General features: G+C 40.0%; 1 protein-coding gene across 2 annotated transcripts in view; it reads left to right on the forward strand.

Moving 5' to 3' along the window:
- The window catches only part of ppp1r16b (protein phosphatase 1, regulatory subunit 16B), a 97,713-nt gene that overhangs the window by 37,709 nt on the left and 32,297 nt on the right, over window positions 1-27,707 (forward strand). For both annotated transcript variants that reach the window (XM_080890668.1, XM_080890667.1), the window contains exon 3: window positions 22,211-22,281. In XM_080890668.1, coding sequence (XP_080746794.1) covers window positions 22,211-22,281 — 71 coding nt within the window. The remainder of the gene's footprint in view (window positions 1-22,210; window positions 22,282-27,707) is intronic.

Raw genomic sequence — 27,707 nt, forward strand, 5'->3', positions numbered from 1 at the left:
TCTTTTATCTGTGCTGCTGCTCAATCGCAGTACAAACTTTTAGATATTTTGGTGCAACATCTCCCTCACCAAGCTATCATACATGCCAAGAAGGAAGCTGTAAAACGGATCTAAAAAGGGGAGGAAAGTCTTGTGAATGTGTAAAATGCACAAACATCTGTGGGGAGAAATAATCAACTTGTTCTACTTCTAAATTTGTGCCTCTTCTTCGCTCTATGAGAGGGCTTCGGCTTTTCTGATCATGTGAACGGCAGCAGTGACAGAAGCAGTGGTGTTCCCTTGAACCCAGGTTGTGTTTTGCAGCTTCTTTGCCTTTCCCACCCCTGAGCTCTATTTATTTATACACCCACTCACGTGGCAACACCCAGCACGCTAATTACCACTTATTCCCTACTGAAAATCATAACTTGTAACTCAGAGTTTGAAAAGCCACACTTAAAATCCACGTTCCATTTTTAGCGATGCGGCTTTTGCTCTTGGTTCACAACCTTTTTTTCTTCTTCTGCCATATCACCATAAAAACAAAGAGGAGGAATAAATGTGGATTTCGGGATAGAAAAATACTCCTGCAGGAGAATTCACATGTGGCTTTTCCCTCGTCTCTTTTCTCTTCGTATTTATTTGTTTGCAAATTAGGTCTCAGAGGAGCTTTTGTCTTCTTCTGCTGTCTTATTAGACTCATAAGGCCTTCCCCTCAGAGGCCTCGGCCAGGCTTAGCTGCTCCCAGGCATATGGCAGCAATAGAGTGCCATTAAAAAAAAAAAAAGAAGGCAGCACACACATAAATGCTTCACATCAGATGTCACCGCTTGTCAAGAGAAGAGTGACCTTTAACAGTAATATCTGTTCAGTCTCTTTCTATCACACTCCTCAGTTCACTGTTTCCAGCTTTCTCTCATTCTTTATTTTTTATCTATAGGAGAAACAAACTACACACTGGTTCATCTCTACATCTGGTTTCACACACCAACCAACTCTTTCTATCGGAGCACATAAGAAATTGAAGAGCCCAGATGGTTAAAAGAAGCTTTGTGTTGGATTTTCACATCCAGTGAACTTCTGCTTTTAGAAAATAAATCTGTTCTAAATGATTTAAGGTGGTTGAATGACTTTTGGCAGCACAGTGCTTGGATTCAAAATATTAGATGAACACATCGCAATGTAAAGGCATTTCAGACAGCAGGAGCAAATGGCCAGCGTGGCTCTTTAGTTTTTATTATAGGCTTTGATTGTATTTGCATTTTTCCTCTTCTAATCACTGCATTGTCTTGGAGTGAACCGTGGCTAAACAGATTTTATGTAGTGGGATTTACCGCTGCAGAAGCCTCGAGTGTTTCTGCACAACTTATATGATACAGTTTGGGTTTTTGTAAACTCTTTTGCCATGAAAATGATTGAAAACCATAATTAGTCACATTTAATTAAGAATATCTGCCATATGACTCAGTGACACTAGAGTAGAAATGGATCTAAAAATATCTGATGTTAATAGGATGGCTTGGTGCCTAGTGATTGCTTAGAGGTTAAGAGTGTAAGATCCTCAACCACCGGTTGACCACTTTAGCAGCCTGTCTCCAAACGGTTGCAGTCCAACTTCAACCGGATGTGGTCAGACAGCTGGACGAAGGTTCGTAAATGATTGTCATATGTTTTTATAAACGCACACAGATTCCTAAGACAGACTAATACAGATTTATTGTAATATGCTGTGAAATTATTCAATAGACTTGACTGGTTGCCAGTCAATACTGGTTGTATTCTGGTTATATTCCTATATAATCACACACACAGGTTACCAAGCAGCTAGACTGGACCACATTCGATAGAAGACTGATAACAGACTGACTCGTCTTATTGCATTTCTGTCACCATCTTGATGCGACAAAGTTGCTTGAAGATGGTAATGGACTGCAAATGATCACAAACCTGGTCGCTGTCTATGACGCAACTCTTTTAAAGAAAACCTGATTGCACATGGTCGCATTAATTTCAGTCTCCTGCCACTATTTACCATAAATAACTCTACTCTTGAAAGCAGCTCGGTGTCTTGTGGGTTAAATGGACTGACTGTTTTGCCTTTTGTTGCCTCACTGCATGGATGCTCATGATCACACACAGTGGATGAATCTACTTCGTGTCACTTTCTTTAGAAAGAAAAAAAAAACAATCAAAAAAGTTATTATAGTGCGAGGGAATAAAAATAACCTCCAGACTAGCCAGACTAACTCTGATCAACAGATGGTGTCATTAACGTGTATTTTCGTCAAGATGAAAGGGTAATGAGCTGAGCAGATGAAGGGGAACTGCTCACAGGTCGTGCCATGAAAAAATAAATGTGCAGTGATGATGTAGGTCACTCTGTGAGATTAATGTCACTGCTCTGTGTTAGATTGCTGTGATAATGTCGGGCCAAGACGAAAGAGAATTGGTAAACTTTGATGATTTGCTCTCACAGACATAAAAGGATGAACTTTTTTACCAGCCACTAAAAGCTGCCCGAGGCTTATTACCTATCCCTGCTTTCAAATGCTTTATAAACCACTAGGTGTGATATAAGACCAGTGATATGACAAGCGATTTAGCCGTCCATTAGAGGCATGTAGACTTTAATGTGTCCTGGATTTGCTTGTTCTTTTTCCCCCCTGGATTTCTTTTTATTTAATAGTAAGGATCTGTGATATTTGATGTTAAACACAAACTCTACTTAAAAAAGAAAAAGGAAAATTTTGGCTCTTTTGTTTTTCTACTCAGGACTAACTACTAACCCAGAACATGAGGTTGTTTACTCACATGTTCAGTTAAGCCGGGGATGACCTGTGACATCTGTGGAGTAAGCCGGTCAGCCGGTGTCGTGCATCATGTGCTGAAACACAGGTCACTAAAAGGGTGAGCGGTCTGTTAGGACACGGGCGTTGCATGTATCCCTCAACAGTTACTGCTCTGTCCTGACGTCTGTTTGATATGCTTGAGTTGCTTCATTGTAACCAATAATGTGAAAATCTGTGAATAAGTGTCTCTGTTGTGCGATATTTGTGTCTAATATTTGCTTATTTAGTGGACAGAAAAATAATTACTGCTAACTTCTGTCTATTTTCTGTTTTATGATTTTATATTAGGTGGACTCTTTGATCAGTTTGGTAGATTGGAAGCCTTATTATGAAACAGTCACTTTGTGTTTGCTTTAAAGTTACAGTCCTAAAGGATAATAATTCATCTTGATGCAATAGAACGGTGTTGGCTACGCTGTGAGACTTTTAATTAGTCATCACACGGTTAAATCTGTCAAGCAAAACTTCTGCATTCACTTCATCTAATCTGCATCATAAAGGTCCATATGGCACTTTTATGCTTTGTTCATTTATTCATTGACTGAGACGAGGTTTTTTTTTTGTGTTTTTTTTTTAAACTATCCCTGCATCTTTGAAAATATGCTACTTTACTCGAGGCTAAATCAAGGCTCTTTCACCATTGGCTCTTTGCATCCCCCCCCACCCCCTTCCTTTTTGCCTCTTCATCCTCATAATCGTTGATTTTATGTGACATTGGAGTGGTTGATTACTCAAGTGGGATCTGGCATTTCATTGCTACGAGCAGAGCTGCGACAATGAGGCGTAGCCTTGCGAGGGTGGCATCTATCAAATGCTCCTGTGATTAGGAGGACTAGTTTCATTCGCCTGACTTCAGTGGATTCTAAAAAGCTGAATTTCTTTTTTCTTTTTTTAACATCTGAACTGCAGGAGTGTTGAAATTTTGGATGTATTTTCCTCCTCCTTTTCTTTCCTGGTTGGCCTTTTGTGGTTAGGGTGGTTTCTCAGGCTACCTGCAGGTTAACAAAACTCTGATCTTTCTCTTATCGTTGTCATTATCTTTTGCTGCCCTTGTCTTTCTCTTTCCCTTGGATTTGTCTTCTTCGACTCGTCAGACGGAGCTCCTCGGGCATTGTGTGCTAGGGAGAGCAGCAACAGTGGCACTGCTGTCTCCTCTCTGTTCATGTGCCTCAGCCTGGGCGAAGCTTTCGGGCAGGGGGGGCTGAATCATCTTGGTCATGTGACATAATTTGGAATTCACAATGCTTGATGCAGAAGTAGGAACAACATTATGGTGCTGGACACATCAATGAGGCTGTGCTGAGGATGAACGTCTGTGATATGGTGTCAGGAATTGGTCCAGTCAGAAGGGAAGGATGCACTGGAGCGAGGAATTATCTGAATTTTGGCTTGTTTGGTCTCGTGTTCGGACACTGTGTAACTGCTGCACAACAACAAAGGGTTATTGATTGGAACTGACCACTGAGTACCTCTGCTACATTGTGCCTGTTACTTTCACTACAGCACGCTTCTCTTCTGTTCACTTGGATTTCTTTCTCATGTGTGCACCTTTTTGCAAACTTGCATGCAAAATTAAATTATTATACGTGGAATTACATATTACATCATTGTTCTTTCCTATTTTAGGCACATCTTAACTGAACCGTGGTTATTAAGCGGTAGGCTGCCAATGGGCTCGCTAAGATCTCCCTCCTCTTCCCTCTTTCACATCAGTCAATTCTCTCGGGAGATCCCCAACTCTCAAGTTAACTCTTATTTCCATGGTAACTGAGGCAGGCAGAGAGGGCCACGCAGCCTTGGCCCCAAGCTACTCAGCTGCAAAGGCACAAATTTTGCATCATCACTGCTGCAGCTCCGTGGCATAGCATGCAAGAGGCCGTCGGATGTGGTTGTGGCAACTAGGTTAACTTGACCTTAAGTACATCTGGCGTGGGTGGACTAAACCGTAGACAACACACGTTTGAGATTTATTGAAAGGAAAAGCTCACAGGCCACTTTTTTAGGTACACCTGGCTAATACCTAGTTTTGGCTTCAGAACTGCTGTAATTCTTTGCGGCATAGATCCATCAATGTGCTGGAAAACATTCCTCAGAGATTTTGGTTCACATTGACATGATGGCATCACACAGTTGCTGTAGATTTGTCAGCTGTACATCAATCTCCTCTGCCACTTTGGCCATTTGAGTGTAGTACTTGTCATGTTCAAGAAACTACTTTGATGTGATGAGAGTTTTTTTTTCTTTTTTTTTTTTGACATAGTATGTTATGCTGCCGGATGCAGCCATCAAAAGATGTGCACACTGTGTTCATAGAGCGATGGACATGGTCAGCAACAATACTCAGCTCGGCTGTGGCATTTAAACGATGCTAAGGGGCACAAGGTGTGCCAAGAAAATATCTCCCACCCCATCACACCACCGGCACCAGGCTGAACTGCTGATAGAAGACGGGCTGGATGGTTTCATGTTGTTTACACAAAATTCTGATGGTACCATCTGAATGTCGCAGCAGAAATTGAGACTCGTCACACCAGGAGATGTTTTCTATTCTTCTTTTGTCCAATCGTTGTGAGCCTGTGCAAATTGTGCCCCCAGTTTCCTGTTGTTAAGCTGGTGTGGTCTTTTGCTGCCGTCGCCCACCTGCTTCAACTTTTTGCTCTTCTGCCTTGGTTGTAACAACCGGTGATTAGAATTGCTGTTGCTTTCCTCTTAGCTCAAAGCGCTCTCCTCTGAACAATTCTCCTCTCGTCTGACATCAACAAAGCATTTCCACGACTGCTGTTCACTGGATATTTTCTCTTTTTTTCAGACCTTTTCTCTGTAAACACACAGATGGGTGTGTGCAAAATCCCAGTAGATCAGCAGTTTTGGAAATTCTCAGACCAGCCTGTTTGGCATCAGCAATCACGCCACGTTCAAAGTCACTTAAATTACCTTCCTGTCATATTCGGATGCTCGGTTTGGTCTTCAGCAGGTCGTCTTGACCACGTCTGCAAGCCTGCAGGCATTGACTTGGCTGATTAGATATTTGTGTTAATGATCAGATGAACTGCTGTTTCATCATAGCCACGGTGTTACAGGTTTGGAAAGTGCACACGTGCTGTTGAGTGATAGTGTTGTCAGATCAGAATATTTTAGTCTGATATTAAAGAGTTGGAATAGCACTGCTGGTATTGTATTTGCTGAAGCCATCTTAATGGAAATATACCAGGAGATAACAGGAAGCACAGCTGGAAGAAAAATAGGGAAAATAAACATTTTAGGATCCTAAATGGTGAAATTGGAACAGAGCTCCAAATAAATCCAGCAGCAGGATTGCATCTTATCAGTGGCTGTGATTGAAGCCCACCTGCCTGCACGGTGGCTCGCTGAAGGCGTTTAAGCATCAATGTGGATCGAGGTTGATCCACCGTTGCCAATCCCCCGAGTGCTTGTTCAGCATCCCGCTGCTCCCTTGCTTCTTCTAAGCCACCTCATAATATCTTAGGTTGTCTCTCCACATGCCCACCTTCACAGTGAGTAAACAGGCCCCCACCATAAATCCTTCAATAGGATTCTGGATTATCCAACAAGGATTAGACCGCAACAAATCAAAAAGGGGCAGCCACATTAACAACACTTAGACCGATAATAGGGCTGAACGATATATCGCATTTGCGATAATATCGCGACATGATCAAGTGCAATTTTCTAACCGCAAAGGCTGCGATTATACTCTGGACATGTCCAAATTCATGGGCTGCATCCTCCTGAGGCCGCATTTGTAGATCGATTACGTCACAGCGACGCGCCGAAGGCTGTCCAAATTACTACCATATCCCAGAATTCATAGCGCGGCCCAGCCAAACTCCAGTTTCCAACAATGGCGGCCGCTACTAAGTTTTAAAATTACTCATACTAATCTTTCTGGGTCACAAAATAAACTTTTAAAATATTTTCAGGCGAGAAAGTAGTTGTGTAAACATCAAATATCTGCTCGGTTTATCAAGATATCCCATATTTGCAAAAGTGCTTCGACGTTTTCAGAGGCGTCTGCTACCCACCAGCTCGACAGCTAGCCGGGAGCTCGAGGGTTACTGATGCGGCCGAGAACGGCACAACTCCCGGCACATCATTTTCAGATCACCGCGGAGTTTCGCTGCTCGGGTTAAACGTAATATATAAGTCACTTAGACAACCTAAAAATGTTATTGTTGGGCTTTTTTCAGTGTTTTGTTTGTTCGTGAGTAAATCGGTTTGGCTGAGATTAAAGTTATTAGATTAGATAAAATAAAACTTTATTAATCCCCCGGGTGGGTTCCTCCTTGGTTTTCACACAGCTGACTAAACGTCAAACAGAAAACTTATTAAACAGAAGTATGAGACAGTCGAGAATTTACGCCAGTGTCTGGTTATATTTTAGATAGCAAGAAGCAGACGGCCGAGTTTATTAAACTCCACCGAGACAGCGGTGACGCTAATCAGAACTAGACCGTCCAATTTCACGCCTTTAAATTTTAAAGGCGTGTTTGTGTGTGTGTTTATACAATTGCTATTATGTTTGCACTTTATGTGTAATGTTACTGACTGCAGAGATCAGTAAGATGTGTGTATTTTTTATTTATTAGTTTTATTTATTTAATATTATTTTTTAATTGAATGACTGTCTAGTAGTTCACAGATGTCGAAAAACTGAGTGTGGTAAAGCCACTGATTTTGTTTATGTATATTTCTGCAATCTGCACATTGTACTGACTTTCATTTTAATGTTTACACCAGGGTTCCTTGTCAGCACTTTATGCTCAGATGTTTGTAAGCTAAAAATAAACTATTGTGTATGTTCAAATATACTGTTGTGATTGAAGAAGTTAAATAAAAATGTCAGTCATCAATTCATGCATCACCTCATGTCATCATAACAGAGGTCTGTCTTCCAGGAAAGAACAGTTTAAAATTAATGTAATATAGTATTGGCCATACTATATGATGTATTGCTTGTCTTTGTTTAATAATACAGAAGACAAAGACCTTAAAAAATAATCGCATATCGCATCGCAATTGCAATATTGGGGCAAAAAATCGCAATTATATTATTTTCCATAATCGTTCAGCCCTAACCGATAATGTTAAATCCCAGAAACATCTTGAGTAACTTCTTAATTGCACGTGCTGAAAGTCAGAGGATGTTATCCATGCAGAAGGTAAAGCCTGATGTGTTTTTGAATCTAGACAGTATTTCACGTTTTTAAAAATTAAGCTAAATACATTTTGAAAGGTTTCAAGGAACACAGCCCACCGTCATGCCGTCTATATGAGGTATTACCGAAGCCATAAATCCAAACAGGAGAAATGGAGCTGAGCTGCGATGAGTAAATGGCAACCGCTGCAGCTGTTTACAGCCTGAGGATGTGCCAATCAATACAGAGAAGAAGCCTCAGATATCCTCAGTGGAACAATAATCGGCAAGTGCCAAGTGTAACATTGGAAGTAAAATCAACTCTTGAGAATTGACTAATTCTTTTCTTGTAGTAAAAAGTTGGCATTTGAACCACTCAGTTCATTTCCAGGCTAGTTAGATGTTTGTGGGCGCCACCCTTATGAAAAGAGGTGGAGGAATGAGAAATTAAAAGGTTGATGATGCAAACCGATAATTAAGTCTCATCCATAAGGCTGGGAAGCCGTTAAGTTATTGATAACTCATCTGCATGACTGAAGTCTGTGTTAAAATGAAACCAGTAATGAGACCGTATCTCATTTTGGACAATCTTGTGTAGGCTAAGAAAATGTTTAGACGAGTGCACGAGGGAGTGAACGTCTTTGTAGGTCATCCATCCTCTCCTGCTCGAGAGAAAGTGGAGCTGGGAAGTGTCAGTTTAAGGAATGGCACATGTGAAGTGTTATGAATAAACTTTAAACAATGTCTAGGGAAAGCACAGCAGCTATGGATAAAAAACAGAGCGAGTGACAATTACAATTAGTGCGTGTAGATTTTTTTCTTTTCTTGTGTGTGTCATAAAGTCATCAGACCGTCGCATGTTTATCATATGAATTTGTGACCTCCACGTGTAGAATTTTTCTCAGTTATGTCAGTGTGTTTGCAGGAATGGTTGAGTAGAACTGAGTAGCAGTTGCTACCAACGTGGTGGTTTAGGGCAGCTTGGCTTGAGGTTGGGGATCTATCTGGAGAGGGGGATCAGTTGAAATGTTCTGGAAGCTTTTTAAATGATTGTGCCTCTCTCCCATCTGTCTCTGCACTGGATGTGATGTGACTCACGATGAAGCCTCGTTTGGTTGGTTTTCTCGGTACATCATATGAGCTCTCACGGAGAAAGCGATTATTATGATTATCGTAGTTTAATCCTCTACTTTGGCCCACATACCTGTAGATCTGTTATAGAATAACACAGCTTCCCCTCCTCCAGCTTTTTAAAAATTTTTAAGGCCTTTATTCCTGACAAGGATGGTGGAGAAAAAGACAGGAAGTGTGTGATAGAGAACAGCAATACTTGACGTATACATCGACGTATACCACTGGTTTTGGCGAAACCATTAACTTGTCATTTGGTGCTTTCATTTCCAAAATGTAACTCAAAGAGCATGCTAATTCTTCAAAATAAGAAGGTGAAGATGTTACACTGTTTAAACATCAGTGCTGTGATTGTCTGCTGATGTTAGCAATTTTTTATAGCTCCAGCTAACATTTGCTAACCACAGGATGGGAGTGGGATTAAATTCTGGGTTCATCATGTTAGTGGACCACCTGAAGGATTTGTCTGTTAATCACATTATCGCATGCCTGTGTTTGTTCAGCTTTTGAGTGCATTCAGTGCAGTGTTTCCAAAACCAAAACTTGAGGTCAGTGGAGAATGATCTGTTTATTCTGCTCCAGCTTTAGTTTGCTCACCGAGACCCTGCGAGGACCTTCTGCATCCCAATCCACAGTTTGTTTGGTCTTTCTGTTGCTTTCCCCGCGGTGCTATCTAACTACATCTGTTAAGGGAGCGTAACATACAATTAAAGTCGCTTTATAGCTCATCATGTGGAGGATAATTATAACACACAGCGGAATGCTAATTATATTAATGATCTTCTTTCCTAACGTCCTAGTAAAACCAATGTCATTTAGCTGCTACTTATGGACGTGCAGAGTGGCCTACTTTTCTGCACAGCTGACAGGAAGACAGAAACGGCTACCTGGCTGCCTGAATGCCTGTGTTTGGAAAGTAACTGTTCATTTGCTGCACTGACATCGTTTGGGGCTATTTGGTTGCATTAAGATAAAAAATATCTAATTTGTAAGAAATGATTCACTCTGGTGAGCATGTGCAATGCATCAGCCCCTTTTTCCATTCTCATTTTAATGCAGCAAAGAAATGATTGAAATGGGGTGGTTGCAAAAGCCTAACGTAGCTTATCAGCCGATCTCTAAAATTCTCCAAAAGACACCGCGTAATTGCAGCTTTTTAGCAGTTAGCTAATGTTTATCATGACTTGAAATGTTTTCATGTTTTCTGTTAATTCAACTGAAAATGATTCATCAAGATGCACATTAGCTGAGAAGCCGTAGTCACATTAGCCGATGAATGCTCCACTACGTTCATCTGATATGTCCTGACTTTTTGTATCCATAATTTGCAGCTCGGCTTATAAATGGGTTCTTTGAGCCTTTTCACTGAAATGCAGCAGCACAGCTGAGGTGAGCGAATCAAAACAGTAAACTGAAGATCTGAAAAAAACTACACAACTTACTAAGTAAAGCCCCTTTCAGGCGTGATGCATGATACATGCTATAACTAACTTTATTGATCTTTTTAAATAACGCCATTCAGACCCGGGCCACAGTGACATGCACAGCCATGATATTGGTGTTTGTCTCATAATGTACTATTCAGTCTCAGTTGTCTTAAAACATAGTGAAACGTTTTCCAATGTTTTAAAATAATCACTTAAAGTTGTCAGATGAATGGAATGTAAAGCACGCCTGAATGTGTATTTATATTTCACCTTTTACATTTAAGTTAAAACACATTTGCAAACGAATAAAGGGCCGAAATGCAAAAGTATAGAAAACATTGTATCAAACAAAATCCAGTCTAATCATTCGGCCGCTTTTTAAGGCGCCCACATATCTTAGTCCAGGGAGAGAAAGTTCCAAAGTTTAGCAGCTACATCCTTCAAAAGATAATCTCCTTTTGACTTGAGCCTGGAGTGAAGAACAAAAAACAGACCCGACATCAGATTTTGGCCCGTGATAAAGGGCTGCAGTATTTATTTTTTCTTCTTCTGATTCTTTTTTTGTCATGGCTACTGCCTAAAAAAATGAAAAGCTCTCAATGTGATGATGAACTTTGAACTGCATCCTGAAACTGGTGGCAGACCCACGTAAAGAAATGTACGTTTGTGTTACATATGAAAGTTTGGAGATTGTGAGTGATTTCAACAACGACGGGATGAAATAAACCGCTGAGATGAAAACTTAAAGCCTAGCTCCAAGATGTTTACAGAGAGTAGAGTGAAACTCGAGGCAGCTGTAACATTTCACAATTCTCTGGGTTCATCACTAGAAGCGATGTTTCACATACAAGTAGTGAAATCATAAATTGTTTATAGCGAGTGTATCGATTCTAAGTTGTTTGTATACATATGTTAAGATAACTGAAGATGGTTGTTTTGGTGGTTGGTTATTCAGATGGATGGTTGTAATTTATTTATTTCATTTGATTTATTTTGTTATTTTTTTATTTAAAAGAAAATCAAGCTGGGCATAAGTGCTTACATATTTGGTTTGGCTATGTGTTTGATTAGGATTACTCGTCTAAATCAGTGCAGGAAGAGGCAAAAAATGTCAAAGTTAAGCTTTTTTGGGAGGGGGCAGGGGATATGCTTATTTTGCACGGGAAATGTGAAGTGGAAATGGGGAAGTGGCCCGCATTACTGGATGCTATTTCCTTAAAAAAATCTGAGAAGTTTCCCATCCATTATTTTTTTTAAGGAAATAGCAAAAAATACATTTTGTTCATTTTAAATTTTTTTGGAAAAATGGCATTTTTTGTTAATGGAGCTTCAAGAACCCCCTCATGGTATTTAATCTGAATCATTTTATAATGTTTTACAGGAATACCAGCCTAGCATTTTATATATTAGAACCGGCTTCCCCTCATATCACAGTTTTAGAGGGTTTATAAAGGGCTGTGAGATGGTGGGTATATTGGATAAAGCACTCTAATAGGTATCAGTGTGGTTTAAGAGATACTGTGGCAGCTATTATTGCAGCACAACAAATATTTGTCTCTTTAATATAAAAAGGGACACACTGGAAAGAAAATCAATTGTCCATGAGGAATAATCTCAGACCTGAACCTCAAGCAGGCTCTCTCATACCACAGTCTTTACTCGATCCTCACTTTACTGGTGATTCCCTCTTATCAGTGAGCAATGGGTGTGAGATATGACCAGACTGACTGGATTGGTGGCAGTCAGGATCATCAGATAAACCCTTAAAGTAAGAATATCCATTCTAATAACTGTTCTTCTTTTGTTCTTTGAAAGACATTAAAATAAAAGATAAGAGCATCTGTGCATCCGTTAACTTAGCAGTGATCTACAGAGTTTTGTGAACTGAAACAAGTAGGGTCTTAAAATGAACCCAGAATGATCTACATCTGTATAGCTGCATTAAGGGGGAAGGCTGTTCAGTAGATTCAGCATGCAATGAAATGATCAATGAGAACTCTGTATATTCAGATGAAAGTGCACAAACCTGGTGTAGAGACATGTATTTAAAATTTAATCTCAAAACTCCACACAGTGTTTAGAAATGACTGCTTGTTTTTGCATGAATGTTTAAAGGTAGCCATTTATTGCTTTAACAAACACAAAAAATTTCAATACAGCTGCAAATGTAAAACTGAAATATGCTGCTGTATTGGAAAACTGTACAGTTGGTGCTGTAAACTGTGCAGTTTTAAATAGGTCTGTGTTGAAAAAGAGGTTTTCTACAGGATAATTGACGAAGAAGAAGAATGAACTGGACATTTTTTCCAAGTATTTTATGAATTACTGGTCTATCAGTTGTGAAACATGACTTTTAAAAGTGGCAAATAAAGTTTCAGAGCTCAAGTTGTCATCGAAAATCTCTTCTTTTATCTGATCAACGGTTCAAAATGTTTCAGTTTTCAAATTATATATGACTAAGGGAAACCCGTGCACCAGTCTTTTTCTGATATTTGTTAAATGTTAACAGTTGTTTTTCTGTCAGTCGACTTTCTGCATTACTTTGACTATTATTGAAACAGCACCAACTGTCCGCTCTGTTGGCAGCTCTGTGAAAGCACCCCGTGGTAGACCTGTTGCTAAATGCTTTAATCACCTTAGTGAAATGTTCACAATAACAGTGCAAACACATTTTAGCACGTTGATTCGCTAACCAGCCATAAAAAAAATTGCACACTTACTAGTTTTGCTTTATTTGTTCAAAATGTCTTGCACCAAATTTACCATACAGTCCATCCTGTGGCACACCTGCCAGGTCTGAACGTCATGGAAATCCACCTAAGACTTCTTAAGAAAACCACAAATGTGGATCTTATGATGATGTTAAAGTGAAAGGTCCTTGAGAGGTATTCTTTAGTGATAACCCCAATTTCACAGATATCCGCCCAAGACTCTGATCTGTGAAATATGTTCTTTGTTTGAAAAGAATAATTGAAGAAACGCCTCAAAAAGTAACTGTTTATTGATAATAACTTTGATTTTAAACAATTAAATATCAGTATCATGTAATGTCACATACAGTATAACGTATTGCACACTATACTCTACACCTACAGGAACTGCTCTGACATTGAAACCCATGCTACGAAGCTCCTGGTGCACAGATTTTGTGCTGATGTTAATTCCAGATGAGGTTTTGGAGTGCTGCTGTCATTGAGTCCAGCAGAGTGTTGCCACTTATATGCACTGTGCACCCACTCTGTGAGACCCCTCTCTGTTGCCATGGTTCTTAATTGTTTCCACATGTACAGCTTATCCAAGCTGACTTGTTGCAATGGTGACGTCCTTTTACAGCATCACACTTGAAGTCAGTGAGCTCAGCGAAAAACAAGCTTTAGCTTTCACAAATGTTTGTAAAGCCGAAGTGCATGGCCAGGTGCTTGGCTTTATACACCTGTGACGATGGGAATGAAAAAATAACTGAAGAGGTGTGGCCCAATAGTTTTGTCTATAAAGTCGATTTTTAACTATAAACTAAGGGTGACTACCATGTATTTATAATAACCATGATACATAAAAAATAAATATAGATGTTATGTTGTTAATTCACATATCATTGCAGATAGTAGCAGTGGTAAGTGAACTGGTTACTTACCACTGCTTACCAGTTTGTTTACACCACTGTGCTATTTTCATATCATGAAAGCCCTCCTCTAAAGGAAGGAGTCTGGTTCTATGTGTGTGGCCACCTTACACTTAGTGGGTGTATTGCTGTGGAAGGAATTCGAGCATTGAGTGAGAATTTGTTTGCATGAGCAGTCCTCATATGATGGTTTGCGCTCACCCTTTGCAATGGTATGCTAATGTTGAAGTCCTGCGTGAGCCTTTATCATCAGAAGGTGTTGGCCGGTGTTTTTGAACAGGCACGGCGGTAATATGTATGTGTATTATGCACAGTGGAGTACTTAGGGCTTTAGTTCAGGCGTAGCCGGCTCATTTATTCCATCTCCTGTAGACCAGTGAGCCTTGTGATCTTTGCTGACTTGCTGTGTATTATTATCAGTGCATTATTATCATCCCGAAATCACCTACTGGAACTACTCCTTCAAAATGTTATTTTGCTAGCTTTAGGCAGTAAAGAGGAGTTATAGCTCTAATAAGAGAAGACTTGGAAAGCTGTAGAGTCCTTTTTGGTCCTGTAGATATCTCATAGTTTAATTCAGAGCACGCGTCTTTGTGTGGAAATATCTTCTTATCAATAATCTGTGTTCAGGAAAGTTGGGACCTAAATAACTGGTGTAGGATTTTCTTCCATCTCCAACTCATGCATACACACACACACACACACACACACACACACACACACACACACACACACACACACACACACACACACTGTACTTGATGATAACCGGAAGGAAGGGTGGGTTTCTGTTCCTGCACCGTTATTTGTTGATGTATCTTTTATCTTTGGGGAAGCATCTCGTCCAACTCCGTCTACTCCCTCAGTGGGAATTTATGGGACCCACCCAGGAAGACGTGCATGGGATTTGTGTTAGTGGATTGTGCGGTATGCAGATAATTGCCATGGTGATTCCTGCATGTAATGGATTGCTTTTTAAAGATTTTTCTGTTTGTGTGTTTGCTCCGTCCCACAGGGTACTGGTACAGACTGATAGGAATCACATTCATGGGTTGTCGCCAACTCAATTTTACTTTCTGCGCTTTTCTTTCCCTCCTGTGAATCTTTTGGTACTCCAGAATCTGTCTGTATAACTTATGACTGCATTTTACCCCTTATGCCCTCACTCTACGGTTTATATGTCAGGTATCTTCTGAAATTCCCCTTTCCCTTTGTCATAAAACGGCTGTGCCATCAGTGAGATAAGTCCATGTGCTGCTGATCAAAAGTAGAGCAGCCATCTCAGTGTTCCAGTTTTTATCACTCGTGCTCTTGTATGTTCAGCATTATAAGGCCAGCTGATTGGTATATGGAAATGATGATGTGGTTCTTTCTAGAAATAAGAGAAAGATCTGCCTGTATAGTTAGATTATTGCAACTTCTTTCAGACAGAAAACGTCGATCCGAGTGTGAGATTTTTGAATAAAAGCCAGCTTTCCTTCATTTATCCAGGTAAAAGTCTTATTGTGATTGAGATCTTTTTTTCAGGAGAGACGTGACCTAACTGCTGAACTTTCTTTTTTCAAGCACAGTCGACTCACGTCTTTGAGTATTTGCACGAGGGTTAATCTGTCTCTGTTAAATCTGTGATCGACTGGTGATCTGTTCAGGGGTCACGACACTGGCTGGATAAGTGGTTAAGAAAATGGATACATTCAGTAACATTCAGGTCCTTTAAACTGCTACAATGTTTTCTGACAATTAGACACAGGAGACGCAAGTTAACTAAAAAGTGAACTTGGAAAGTAAGTCAAGCAGTTCAGTTAAAAACCTGTTGGTTTTTGTTGAAGCTTACTAAAGCTGCTAATTGACTTTTTAACAGAGCTTATAATTTTAATTATAGAGATAAAGTTATGAGGTTTTGGTGTTATTCGTTTTTAGTCCCCTGTGACAGCTAAAATGCTCACAAAGTTATCTGTTAATTACAGTATGGTAATTAGTTTATGTTGCTAAAAGGGTGTTATTTGTTGTGGGTTTTTTGATGATAATGTTTGCTTTCTGTGGTTTTTTATTTTAAAAGTGTTTCAGCGATCGATCTTTCAGCTGGTAGGGGGTTTATTTTGAAGTCTCTCGTTATTGCAAATCACGTCACGGAGATTTGACCTCAGTGGAATTTTATTTGAAATGAGACGAGTCAGTCACAACAGCATCACTAAGTCACATATACACAAAACAATATTGATGCAAATAAAATGTAGAAAATTTGATTCATTTCTTTTAAACTACAGCTGCATGTTGTGCTACCTAAAGTGTGGACACGCTCAACGAGAAAATAAAATATGCTCCTGTTTGTTGAGACATTTCTGTTTGTTGTTGTGTCTTTCTCTCTGATTTTTAGAAGGTCTATGGTCCTATACTTTATACACTCTCTGCCCTTTATATGCTTTATTAAAACTACAGTTTGCATAAATTGTAAAGAATCTGAATTTCATGAGCAATTTAATGAATTCTAACACAAATCGAGTCAGACAGGCCAGACACAACAATATAAAATACACATTAAATGATAGCTGAAATAAAATACCAATAGCATGGTTCATAAATATTAAGTGACAACACTCCTCTAGTGGATTGCATCCATTGTTGTCTGACGTTTTATTTTTCACACCTCTCTTATCGTCGCACATCATAACTCCAAAGCATATTCACCCTGTCACAGACAGAGTAATTTTGCATCGATGGCACATTACGCTGTCTGATGTGTCTGAGTGTGTCTGCGCTGTCTGCATGCGCATTTGTGGATTTTCACATATTTATAAAATGTATAATTTCCACAGCTATCAGACTTCTGCTGCCGACAAACACTATTATAAAACTGGCACCTTCTGATTGCTTTTCCAGACTTAGACAATGAGAAAGACAATGTGTGTGTCGACAGTATGTTAATGCAGAGGATAACCTGCAAATAAAAAAGTGAAGGAGAAATGACATGCTCACAATCATTTCTCATGGGCATCGGTAAGGTGTAATTGTTTTTACACACCTATAGATGGAGGTATAGGTGGACAAATGTTTAATTAACTTATTAAAGAAATTAAAGATTAAAAAGATGTGGGGCTGCCAGGACAACTTCAGCACGCCACGGCATGAATTCAACAAGTATCTGGTGAAGTAGTATTTACAGCAGAATGAGATTGAGGGAGATTAATAGCGGGGTCGGTGAAGAGTGATAGTTGTTGCTCAACATATCGGTAGAATAACATATTTGAGACTTGCCTGAGGAGGTAAATGTATTCTGATTTCCATTAATAGGAAATGAACGGCCAGTTAATGTAGTTTGTAAAGACGGGGCTGATTTATTGGCTTACACACATGCCATTAATGTGTGTGCAAACAGTGGTACCGTGGGACCTTAAGCCTGTGATCTGGTTAGTGTGTTCGTCTGTGATGCAAAGCTGCATGAGAGGCACGTGGCTCCAACAAATATTCTGTGAAATGAAACCTTTTTACCTTATGAATATGAAATGTACTATATGAACAAAAGTATTGGGTCACACCTCTTGCCTAAACATGTAATGGCCATATTCAACCAGAAGGCTGGTTATACCAAATCTGTGAGTATTTCCTTGTAGAAAATGCTGAGCACCTCCCAGCTGTACTTTGGGACTAGATTGCAGCTGAACTCTAGCATCCCTGCATGTAAGAGAAGGGGAATAGCTACTTTGGGAAAAAAAAAATCAATATTCTTTCATGACCTCCTGAAGTCCTCTCATTACAGCTTTGCACTCATCACACTCGGTCGGTAACTCGTGGGTGTAGTGAAAAAGGGAAATGGACTTGTATTGTGCCTTTTTTCCCCTTTTAGTCGTTCACAAAGTGCTTTACACATTTTGGCTCACACATACTCTCACATAGCACTGGCAACTGAGCTTTCATGCAAGGTACTCGTCTACCATCCCGAACAACTTTGGGTTCACTTTCTTGCTCAAGGGCCCTTTGGCATGCAGACAGGAGGAGGTGGGTGTTGTGTAGGCAGCCCTCTCTTCCCCATACAGACAATTTAATTTGTAAAATAAGAATCAGGAAAGTGTAAATAAAGTGGATGAGGGTTCTATCCTGAATGCGTTTATATCTTCATCTGTCTTTATATTTTGCTTTCTTTCAGACGTCCTATGACCAAAATAGAGATATTAAAGTGAGTTCGTCGTAAGATTCTCAAATAATCGAATTATTTTAATAGATAGTTTTTGTCTTTGATTGCCTTAGTGGCAATTTAAACTCAGTCTGAAATTAGAAGAGACAGTGGCATGTGTCGGCATTCAGTCGGTGCTTGATTTGTTACTTAGCAGAAATATTTAGCTACGAGGGGGCTGTTATTCTCTGCTGTGGTCGATCACACTGAATCCTCAGGGACTCTAATATGACTAGACACATATTGAGGTACTCCATTTGACATCAGACATTTCATCTCCTTAATATAAAGAAATTGCCTGGAACGGGGGCCATTTTTTTTAACTTTGTGTGCTTGATGGATGCAATTTATATTCAGCTATAGTCTGCGCACCTAGCCAAATGAAGGACCTTTATATTTTGAAATCCAGGAAAACACAATCCCTCTCTCATTATAAGAAAATAACAGAGGATGCAGCTGCAAAGTGATGTTAGTCCCATAGTTCCTCTGAGGCTTCGTGTTTACAATCCGGTTGTACACTGTAACAACACAGGGCTGCAAATTACAGAGCCCCCATGGCAACATAGGTGGGAAAAGATCAATAACTCATGGCCACAAGCTGGTAAGGTGTGGGCACATGATAACTCAATTGTGGCTACATGACACTGAATCTGTTGTTTACTGCACACTGGACGAGCTCCATGCATGAAGCATAGATACATTTGATTTGGATTGATCTTATTTTTGCGACGCATCATAATATCCCGCAGTGTTTGTCACGCTTGTTGCCAGACGATTGCACCACTCACCTTATCGCTAATGTGCTAATCTCCATAAAGCTTTAGTCTGACATATATATTAGCCTTCAGTCTCTAGGCACAGACTTTCAGAGTAAACAAAACTGTATTTATGAACAAAGCTGTCGATTCCACCTCACAACATTTTTCAAATTTATTGCTGAGCAATGTTTAGCGCGGTCAGTAAATAACATTCTACATCTTGTGGTCACCATTTACTTGTGAGTTTCCTGAGCCTTATTAAAAGGCAATAAGCAGGTTTTTGCTTTAACTCATTGTGAAGTAAATGTTATGCGTGTATAATAACACATGTTGTTAGACTATATATAGAACCTCCTAAAAAGCCTGGATTGGAGAACCAAAACTGGGAAGCTGGATAATGATTTCATTTCCCTGTGAGCTGTTGTTAGCATGGATTCGTAGATCTGCCAAGTTTTTCTAAGCACTCATGGTCACCCCCAGAAATTTCCAATATATGCAAATTATTATTGTTATTTAGTTATTTATTTTTTACAAGTGCTAAATTAAGGACTTGGAGATAAAAGCAGAAGTACTTCACTCACCATCAACCACACAGTCTTAGCTTTATTACATTTGATAGTCATACATGTGCATCTCTTTGTCAGTTGCTACTGTAATGTCTAGCCAACACTCACTTATCTTCTCCTAATGCATTACTAACTTGTGGCCACCCAATAAAATATTAATGCAGAGCAATTATATTTTCCCACCCATGTCACTGGGGAGGAAAATGGAAGAAAACGAGGGAAGTGTTTATGGCGTTTATGGGATGCAGTCGGACTGAGCTTGCACTGTATAACCTTGGTTCAGTTCTCTGAGCACTCATCATTATTTCCTCTCTTAGATTTTGCACAAGTGCGTGATGCTGCAGTAGCTCATTTTCTCTGGTTTGGTTCAGCGTCTTTGGGTTTTAAGAGCAACTCAAGTTGTAGACGTACTGTGACGATGCCAAAAGTGTTCAAAGTAACATATAACAGTTATACTGCTGTGGTGTGGGTGAATATCAAAAGCTTAACTGAGGTCTAATCAATGCAGGTTTTAGGAAGCTGTGTAATAGAAATAGAATGATTAAAGTGCAGCCATTATCATTCTATTTTATTATGGAAAAAGGACTCCCTGAGCCACATTTTACTCAGAGCACAGTGTTCTTCCATTATGACAATCTGCCATTATTTTTAAGCAGTGCTTCAATTAAACCCCCACATAGAGGAAACAACTCAGCCAGTGTGCTTAAATACTGAACCTTCCACTTCCATTTGTATTCAGCTTCTTATCGTGACCTCCCTCTGTAGCGCACTCTGCCTCCCTGCTCTTTATTAGCTGTCACAAAAAAATGCAGGTCATATCATGGGCGTTCGCCTGGGAGCTCGAGCTGTTCTTAACTTTCAGAAGATTTCTGCCAAAAGATGCCAGGCACAGCTCCTCCCGAAGACCCTGCTTTTCATCTGCTGCTCGTTTTTTTCATGCAAAAGGTTCTTGAAAGGAGCTGAAATATACTCGTGCTCAAAATAAAGAAAAGATGGCGCAATCTAAACCGCATATTGATGTTATAATGAGCAGAGAAGTGAAATATTGACAAAATGTCGATACATTCAGCTAGGCAGGTTTCAATTAGTACTCTGTACCCCCAACAATACACTTTACAGTTTGAGATGACGGGTTTATTGATTGGTTGGTTGGTTGATTGATTAAGTTTTTTCTTCTCCTCTCACAGAACACACAGACTGTTCTTTATTAATTACTTTACTAGAGTTGAATCTAAATCAGAGGTTATATAGTAAAGGACAATGGACCTGCTCAGTATTGATTGACATTTTCTGTGGTAAGATACTGGGTATCTCTCCCCATTAGATGACCAGATGTGGAGCAAACAATGTTACAGTTGTCAGCATGGCAGATAAATGTTACCGTGTGAGACGGATAATTCTGCCAATCGGTGTAATTACTTTGATGTTTAAAAGGATAATTGCATTCCTGAATATGAGTGATTGGCATCTTGTTGTGTAAAGTGCTTGAATTCATGACACATTATTTATTTTTTAAACATCTGTGGAAATTGTTGTTACATTTTTAGTGGCCAAGATCAGTTGTTACAGAACAAAAATGCACATCTGAGCATTCACATCAAAATTTGTCAAATGAGAAAAAGGAAAATGTGATTTTAAAATAGTCTTTATAGAGAAAGTGAAGCCTGATTTAGGTAGACAGCTGTACAAAGATTATTGTGAAACGTGCACATGCTGTGTGATGTCAGTGTGTACAGAGCCATGATGTGATAATTACCATCTCATGTCTCTCTCAGCGTTCAGCATCATAATCTGATTCAACCACTCACGAGGTGTCTTTTGTCTGGGAAGATGACAGCCATAACCCCCCCCCCCCCCCCCAAAAAAAAAAAAAAAAAAAAAAAGCAGGAGTGATTATGACACTCAGAGGAGCCCTACGTGCCACTTCCTGTTCAGGCCGGCAGGTTTAGCAATCAGACAGCTGGCACTTGATATGTTGTGAATTGTGGCAGTTTTATCTGTCTGGGAAGACTAACTGTGTAATCCCAGGCATTGTTACATCATCACCATCTTCCGTCACAACAATCCCCACCTCACCCTTCGCCCATTCCTCTGTATTTCCAAGGTCAGTTGAGTAACATCCTGGCTGGGCTGATAATTTGAGAGATTGTCCCTGCAGAGATGCATCACGATTATACTGCAGGATTAATGGATTGTAGATTGATTGGTGATGTCCCTTTAACTAAAAGGTTAAGTTGAAGTGCACCTGCAGCCTCTTCAGCAATTAAAAGGAATTAAGGTATATAGGGTGTTGTCGTGCTTTTAACCTGGATCTGTTAATTTGTTTATTCTCCAAACAGCCGAATAACCACGCAACACACGTGCCTCACAAGCGGCGAAAGAAACGAAAAGATCTTTCAATTCTCAGCCACAAAATGGACTTTAATTATGCGAAAGCAAGGGGATAAATTTATAAAAGGAAGTGCAGTTTTTCAAAGCACTCGAAGACATCCTGGAAGTGTATGTGCAACGTTCAGCTTTATTGATATTCCTTTTCTTCACTTTGCCAACAGTTCGTTACCTGCTGAGGAACAATGTGAGTCCAGACCTCTGCAATGAAGACGGCCTTACAGCTCTGCATCAGGTAAGATTATCTGTCTCCACCTGTCCTTCTTTATGTCCATCTTTGACTTTTCTGATGCGTTTTAACTCTGCCTGTTTTTTTTAAAGAAGATTAAGAACTTGATGTATAATTTGAGTCTCATTTTTTTAATCCAGTTTTTTTTATACTGATTGTTGAATTTCCTGATTAAGACATGCAGAATATGTCAGTATTTTACGAGCATTTTTTAGTCATATACACCCCCAGCTCTAAAAAAGTTGGGATGCTGTGAAAAATAAAGCTATATTTTATTCACGATTGAACATAATCGACAAATATTAAGACAAATATTACCTCATATTGAATTTGATGGTGGCGATAAATCAAACAAAAGCTGTAAGGGTGCAACAAAAGGCTGGAAAAGTTAAAAGAAACAGCTGGACAAACATTTTTCAACTGATTACTGGTTATTTGGTAACGGATCCAACAGGTTCTATTGTGAATACAATATGGATTTATGAGATTTGCCAGTCATTAAAGTCTGGTTATATTTATTTTTCATGTGAAATCCAAACATGTTTGGAATTCGGTTTATATGCAGCCCTTTTAAAAATATGCACCTCAGTGGAGTATTCCTGTATTTTGTGACAGTCTCTTACCTCTACCACTGAGCTTCAAGAAGCAAAAAAAGGCACCAACTGGGGAGGTGAAAATAATAATTAGGTAGAGGAAATGTTCAGAAAAATGCACCGTTAATCATTTTAATTGGGGCAGCGCTGACATTTACTATTGTTAGACACATAATATGTGTAAAACGTTTTTTAATCTCTTTGTTTTGATTATGTGTTTTTCATTGAACGCTGTAACATCAAGGCTTTTTCTACCTCCACCATCACCATCTCTTTGTTGAAATGTAAATGGTAAAATGGCCTGTATTTATATAGCGCTTTACTAGTCCCTAAGGACCCCAAAGCGCTTTACATATCCAGTCATCCACCCATTCACACACACATTCACACACTGGCGATGGCAGCTACATTGTAGCCACAGCCACCCTGGGGCGCACTGACAGAGGCGAGGCTGCCGGACACTGGCGCCACCGGGCCCTCTGACCACCACCAGTAGGCAACGGGTGAAGTGTCTTGCCCAAGGACACAACAACCAAGACTGTCCAAGCCGGGGCTCGAACCGGCAACCTTCCGATTACAAGGCGAACTCCCAACTCTTGAGCCACGATCGCCCCTAATGTAATGAAAAAATTTCCAGAGAGGTTTGCCTGGGTGGGAATTAATGTTTGAGGTTTTCTGACATTGAAAAAATGATTTTTAATAGTCCGGAAATGAGTTCAGTTTTGGGGAAATGAATCATTTTTTGCCGTCGGATATTCATAGAGGATGTGAGGCCTGTTTTCACTTGCTAATGAAAGCTATTACTGACATGATAATCAAAGCTTCCCCCTCAACCAAATCAATTCTGCGTGTCACTTTTCATTTTAAACTTCTCAGTAAACAAAGTCAGCCTTTGAATTTAAAAAATAAACTTTTTTGTACCCCAGTTGTAGGTTTTCTGACATCGCCATTATTCAGTCCCAGCGTCCATCGCTGAGCTGAAAGATTCCTGGAAACATGGGAGCAGGAGAGAACATTTTATTTTGCAGAAAGCTGGATTATTGAAGGAGCAGGATGGCCATAAACTTGCTGGTATAGCTCACTGCATCGGTTTGTTTGTCCCTCCTGAGCTGAAATGTCAATTGCTGAAGCAGCTCGTAGAGTAAACTCTAGATTTTATTTAGGTCTGGATGGCAACTTTATGGGTGAAAAAGCAGTTGTTTACAATGTGGAAGTCATCAAACTTTCTCAACCTTCCCCAAGTGGGGTCACATTTTAATGTAAAATAAAAACAAATCTGACTTCCTGAGTGATGACATTTAAACATTTCAGAAGGCCCGATGCTTATTTATGACTTTGGCTTCCCCTCTGCTCTTTAGCTCCTCGTCCCCCGCTCTTCTCGTTTGTCTCCTTGTGCAATTTCAGTGTACCCCTGACAGTTTATGTCCTCTCTCCTTCTTTAGCTTCTCAGTCTGCTTCAGCTCGAACAGCCGTCCTTTTCTCTCTCTCCTGGTTGTTCACAGCCTAATATCCAGGCTCCTGCTGAGAGGCGGTGAAATGAACAGGGGAAGAGAAAATTGAAGTCCATCAGTCACCAACAGTGTGAATGCTGTTTTTAAAAGTGGTGGGCTGCCAAGAGATCAGATTGACTTTTCAGCTTTGAATGTGTGTGTACCTGGTAATCTGCTATTTTGGATGGGTCAGCCAGTGTCTTCAAGATGAGACCTTTTCGTGACTATGAATAGCAACACACATACAGACACACACGCGCACACATGCATGCGCTCACACTGTAAAAAATTACAGTCACACAAAGGAAATTCACACAAATGCTCTTCTGTGTTCATTTTGTCATCTTGTTTTTCAGAAGCTAGATTAAGCAGAGACAGTAAACTAGATACTGAAATGGATGTTGGGGAAAGAAATGAGTGTGAGAACACACACATACACACACATACAGACACACACAGACACCCGACAGAAGGTGAGATAAATGAAGGAAGGTAGCAGTGATGTTCTCTAAATGAAGTGTCATACCTGTCCTGGACTGGTCTCGCTTCACTGACTCGAGACATTAATCAGGAGGCGTCCTGCAGGGGGTCACTGTATGTACAATAACACAACTACACACACTGCAGTATTTACTACAGTTTTTTCGATGAATGCATCCAGATTCCTTTAGCTGGGATGTCTAAAATCAGCGTACATGCATTTGTCTGTTTGCGTAAATGTGAGTGGAGCGTGGACACGAAACACAGCCTCAGTCCTTCATTTTAAGGAAAACTGCTGTATTGGAAGTAGTAGCCTGCCAGTTCAGAGGGCTCACCCTGAAAATATCTGAGGGGGAAAAACTTGCTTTCACTGTTTCTGTCTGTTAAGTATATGCACATGCACAGTATTACAGTACTGCCATACAGGCAATAACAGTTTTACTCTACAGTGATTTGCAGCATTTAAACATGTTTACTGCTCTTTTATTTCATAAGTTCTGACATCCAGAGTTCAAATTAGCACCCAGCAAACTGCCAAATGTGGGTAAATGTTCCATTTAGTGGATGAGCCTCAGGGGTGTAGCTTCCACTCTGGTGGGTAAATGTTCGTGCCAAAATAATCATGTAATAAAACACAGCGGTGAGAGCCTCTAATGTGTTCTGGTGTCATTTTCAAGCACCCTGCTATAGGGGGTCAAGTGTGACAAGTTTGATGAGGAAGCTTGTCGAGTACAATAGTAAAGCATACACTGGGGGAAAATCATTATTTGATCCCCTGCTGAATTTGTATGTTTGCTCACTTACAAAGACATGAAAGGTTTTATGGTGGTTTCATTTTAAGGGACAGAGATAGAATATCAACCAAAACTCCAGAAAAAACACAATTTCAGCTTTTTTCTTTTTCTTTTTAAAGTTAAAATTTAATCCCAACCAAACATGGCCTAGTAGTTGGAGAAAGCCTTGTTGGCAAGTGGTAAGACATTTCTTGTCTCATCTCAGCTGGGAGTTTGGCCCACTGCTCTTCTCTAAATTCTCTAAATCTTTTAGGACAGCAGTCCCCGACCCCCGGGCCATAAGACGTTTGGTACCGGGCCGCGAGAGTTGAGGCCCGGGTTAAAATCTATGGCTTTCAGGGTTTTAATTGGTTTTTAGCGTTATTTTTTTTTTAAATGGTTTTTATTATTAACTCTGTTTCCCTCGGTCTTTTCCCGTGTGTTATGAATAAATCTTCCTTTTTTTGGTACCGCTACTGGTTTTATTTTGTTGTATTTATCTGCGACACCTTAAAGACCTATAATTCAATTCAATTTAGCTGCCTTTAAAGGAAAATATTGTCAGACATAAACCGGTCCGTGGTGCAAAAAAGGTTGGGGACCGTTGTTTTAGGAAGCTTCAGGTCTGAAGACTGGCTAAGCCACTGCTTCAGCCACTCCTTTGTTGCCTTTGTGATATGTTTTAGGTCATTGTCATGCTGGAAGACCTTGTCCCATTCACACTGGTCCCTCCATGTGGAAAAGTTGCCCTGTACCACTAGCAGAAAAATAGTCCAAAGCATGTTTCCGCCTCCATGCTTGACTGTGAGGATGATGTTCTTTGGGTAATACTCAGTTTCTCTTTCTCCAAACACATTCGAGTTTGATTGATCGATTGATTGTATCTGTGGGCCACAAAGGCATAGACGTTGACCTCCACTAATCAAAGACATCGCTGTTTCAATTTAGGATTGTGGCTTTATTTCTTTTCGTGAATAAAACACGTTTATGTTGAAACGAGGGGGCGCTCACACCATTGTTTCACAGAGCTGTAGCTCATAGTAAGTCTGCGTTTAATGGTTACGTAATCGCTCATAGTTATTGGGATTTTTACATCAAAATCTCCCTGCTGAGCGCCGTACTCTATGTAAAGGGTTAGAGTGAGTCAAAACATTAATATCAGACACCTAGCACACTGTTGTAGGCCCTTGTTAGCTTCAAGCATAAATCCTTAGTTATTTACCGTTTGACGTTTTGTTTTCTTGCTGAGAGTTAGATAAAAGATAAAACTTTCATGCCTCTGTGGTAAATATGAGCAGCGGTTTAGTTTAGCATAAAGACTGAAATCGGGGGAAACCACATTCATGGCTCTGTGTAAAATGAGCACTTTGTTTTTCTGTATGATGCAACAAATGAATCACCTCATCCAACCCTTCTGAATTTGTCTTAGCTTTTTTCAGAAACAGACACTGTTTGTCTTCCTGACGCCCTGAGTGAACGCTGCTGCCCTATTGGAATATTATCTACATACATGTGTTATGTACCATAAATCGTATCCGTTTCTTTTGTTAAGGTGATGTTATAACCTTTGGAGTGCTTTACAGTATCTGAAATCTGCAGTTAATGGAGGTAAACAAGGATATTTTTGATTTGAAGCTATTCTGAGGTAGAGGAAGGCAGCGTTTTTTCTATTTTTCTTTTTTCCTAAACACACCTGCCTTGTGTTGTCCCATATTTGGGCGAGCCACAGCTGTTTTCCGGCTCTGAGTGTTTTGCTCGGTGGGGGCCTCCATGTTGTCGAGTGGGCACGATGACCCCGAACAGCAACAGACTGCTGGAGTTGCATTAAAAAAACATTAGCTGTGTTCAGGCAGATATTTATGCAGGGAGACCGACTGGTAGCGATATGACTGATGCTCGTGCCGTATAATCATTTGCAGGGTTTGATCAGGCTGAGCTGTAAAATTGTGAGTCGGCATTCCTGTGTGGCTTTTCAGGCTGTATATGGTGATCCATTGATGCCCCACTTCTTAATCCATTTCATTTAATTCTCTGCAGTTCATCAACAAGGCATCTCTATTTTTATTCATTCATATTAATGTACTCTTTATTATTTG

The sequence above is a fragment of the Rhamphochromis sp. 'chilingali' genome, assembly GCF_963969265.1.
Source record: "Rhamphochromis sp. 'chilingali' genome assembly, chromosome: 9".
Taxonomy (NCBI): domain Eukaryota; kingdom Metazoa; phylum Chordata; class Actinopteri; order Cichliformes; family Cichlidae; genus Rhamphochromis; species Rhamphochromis sp. 'chilingali'.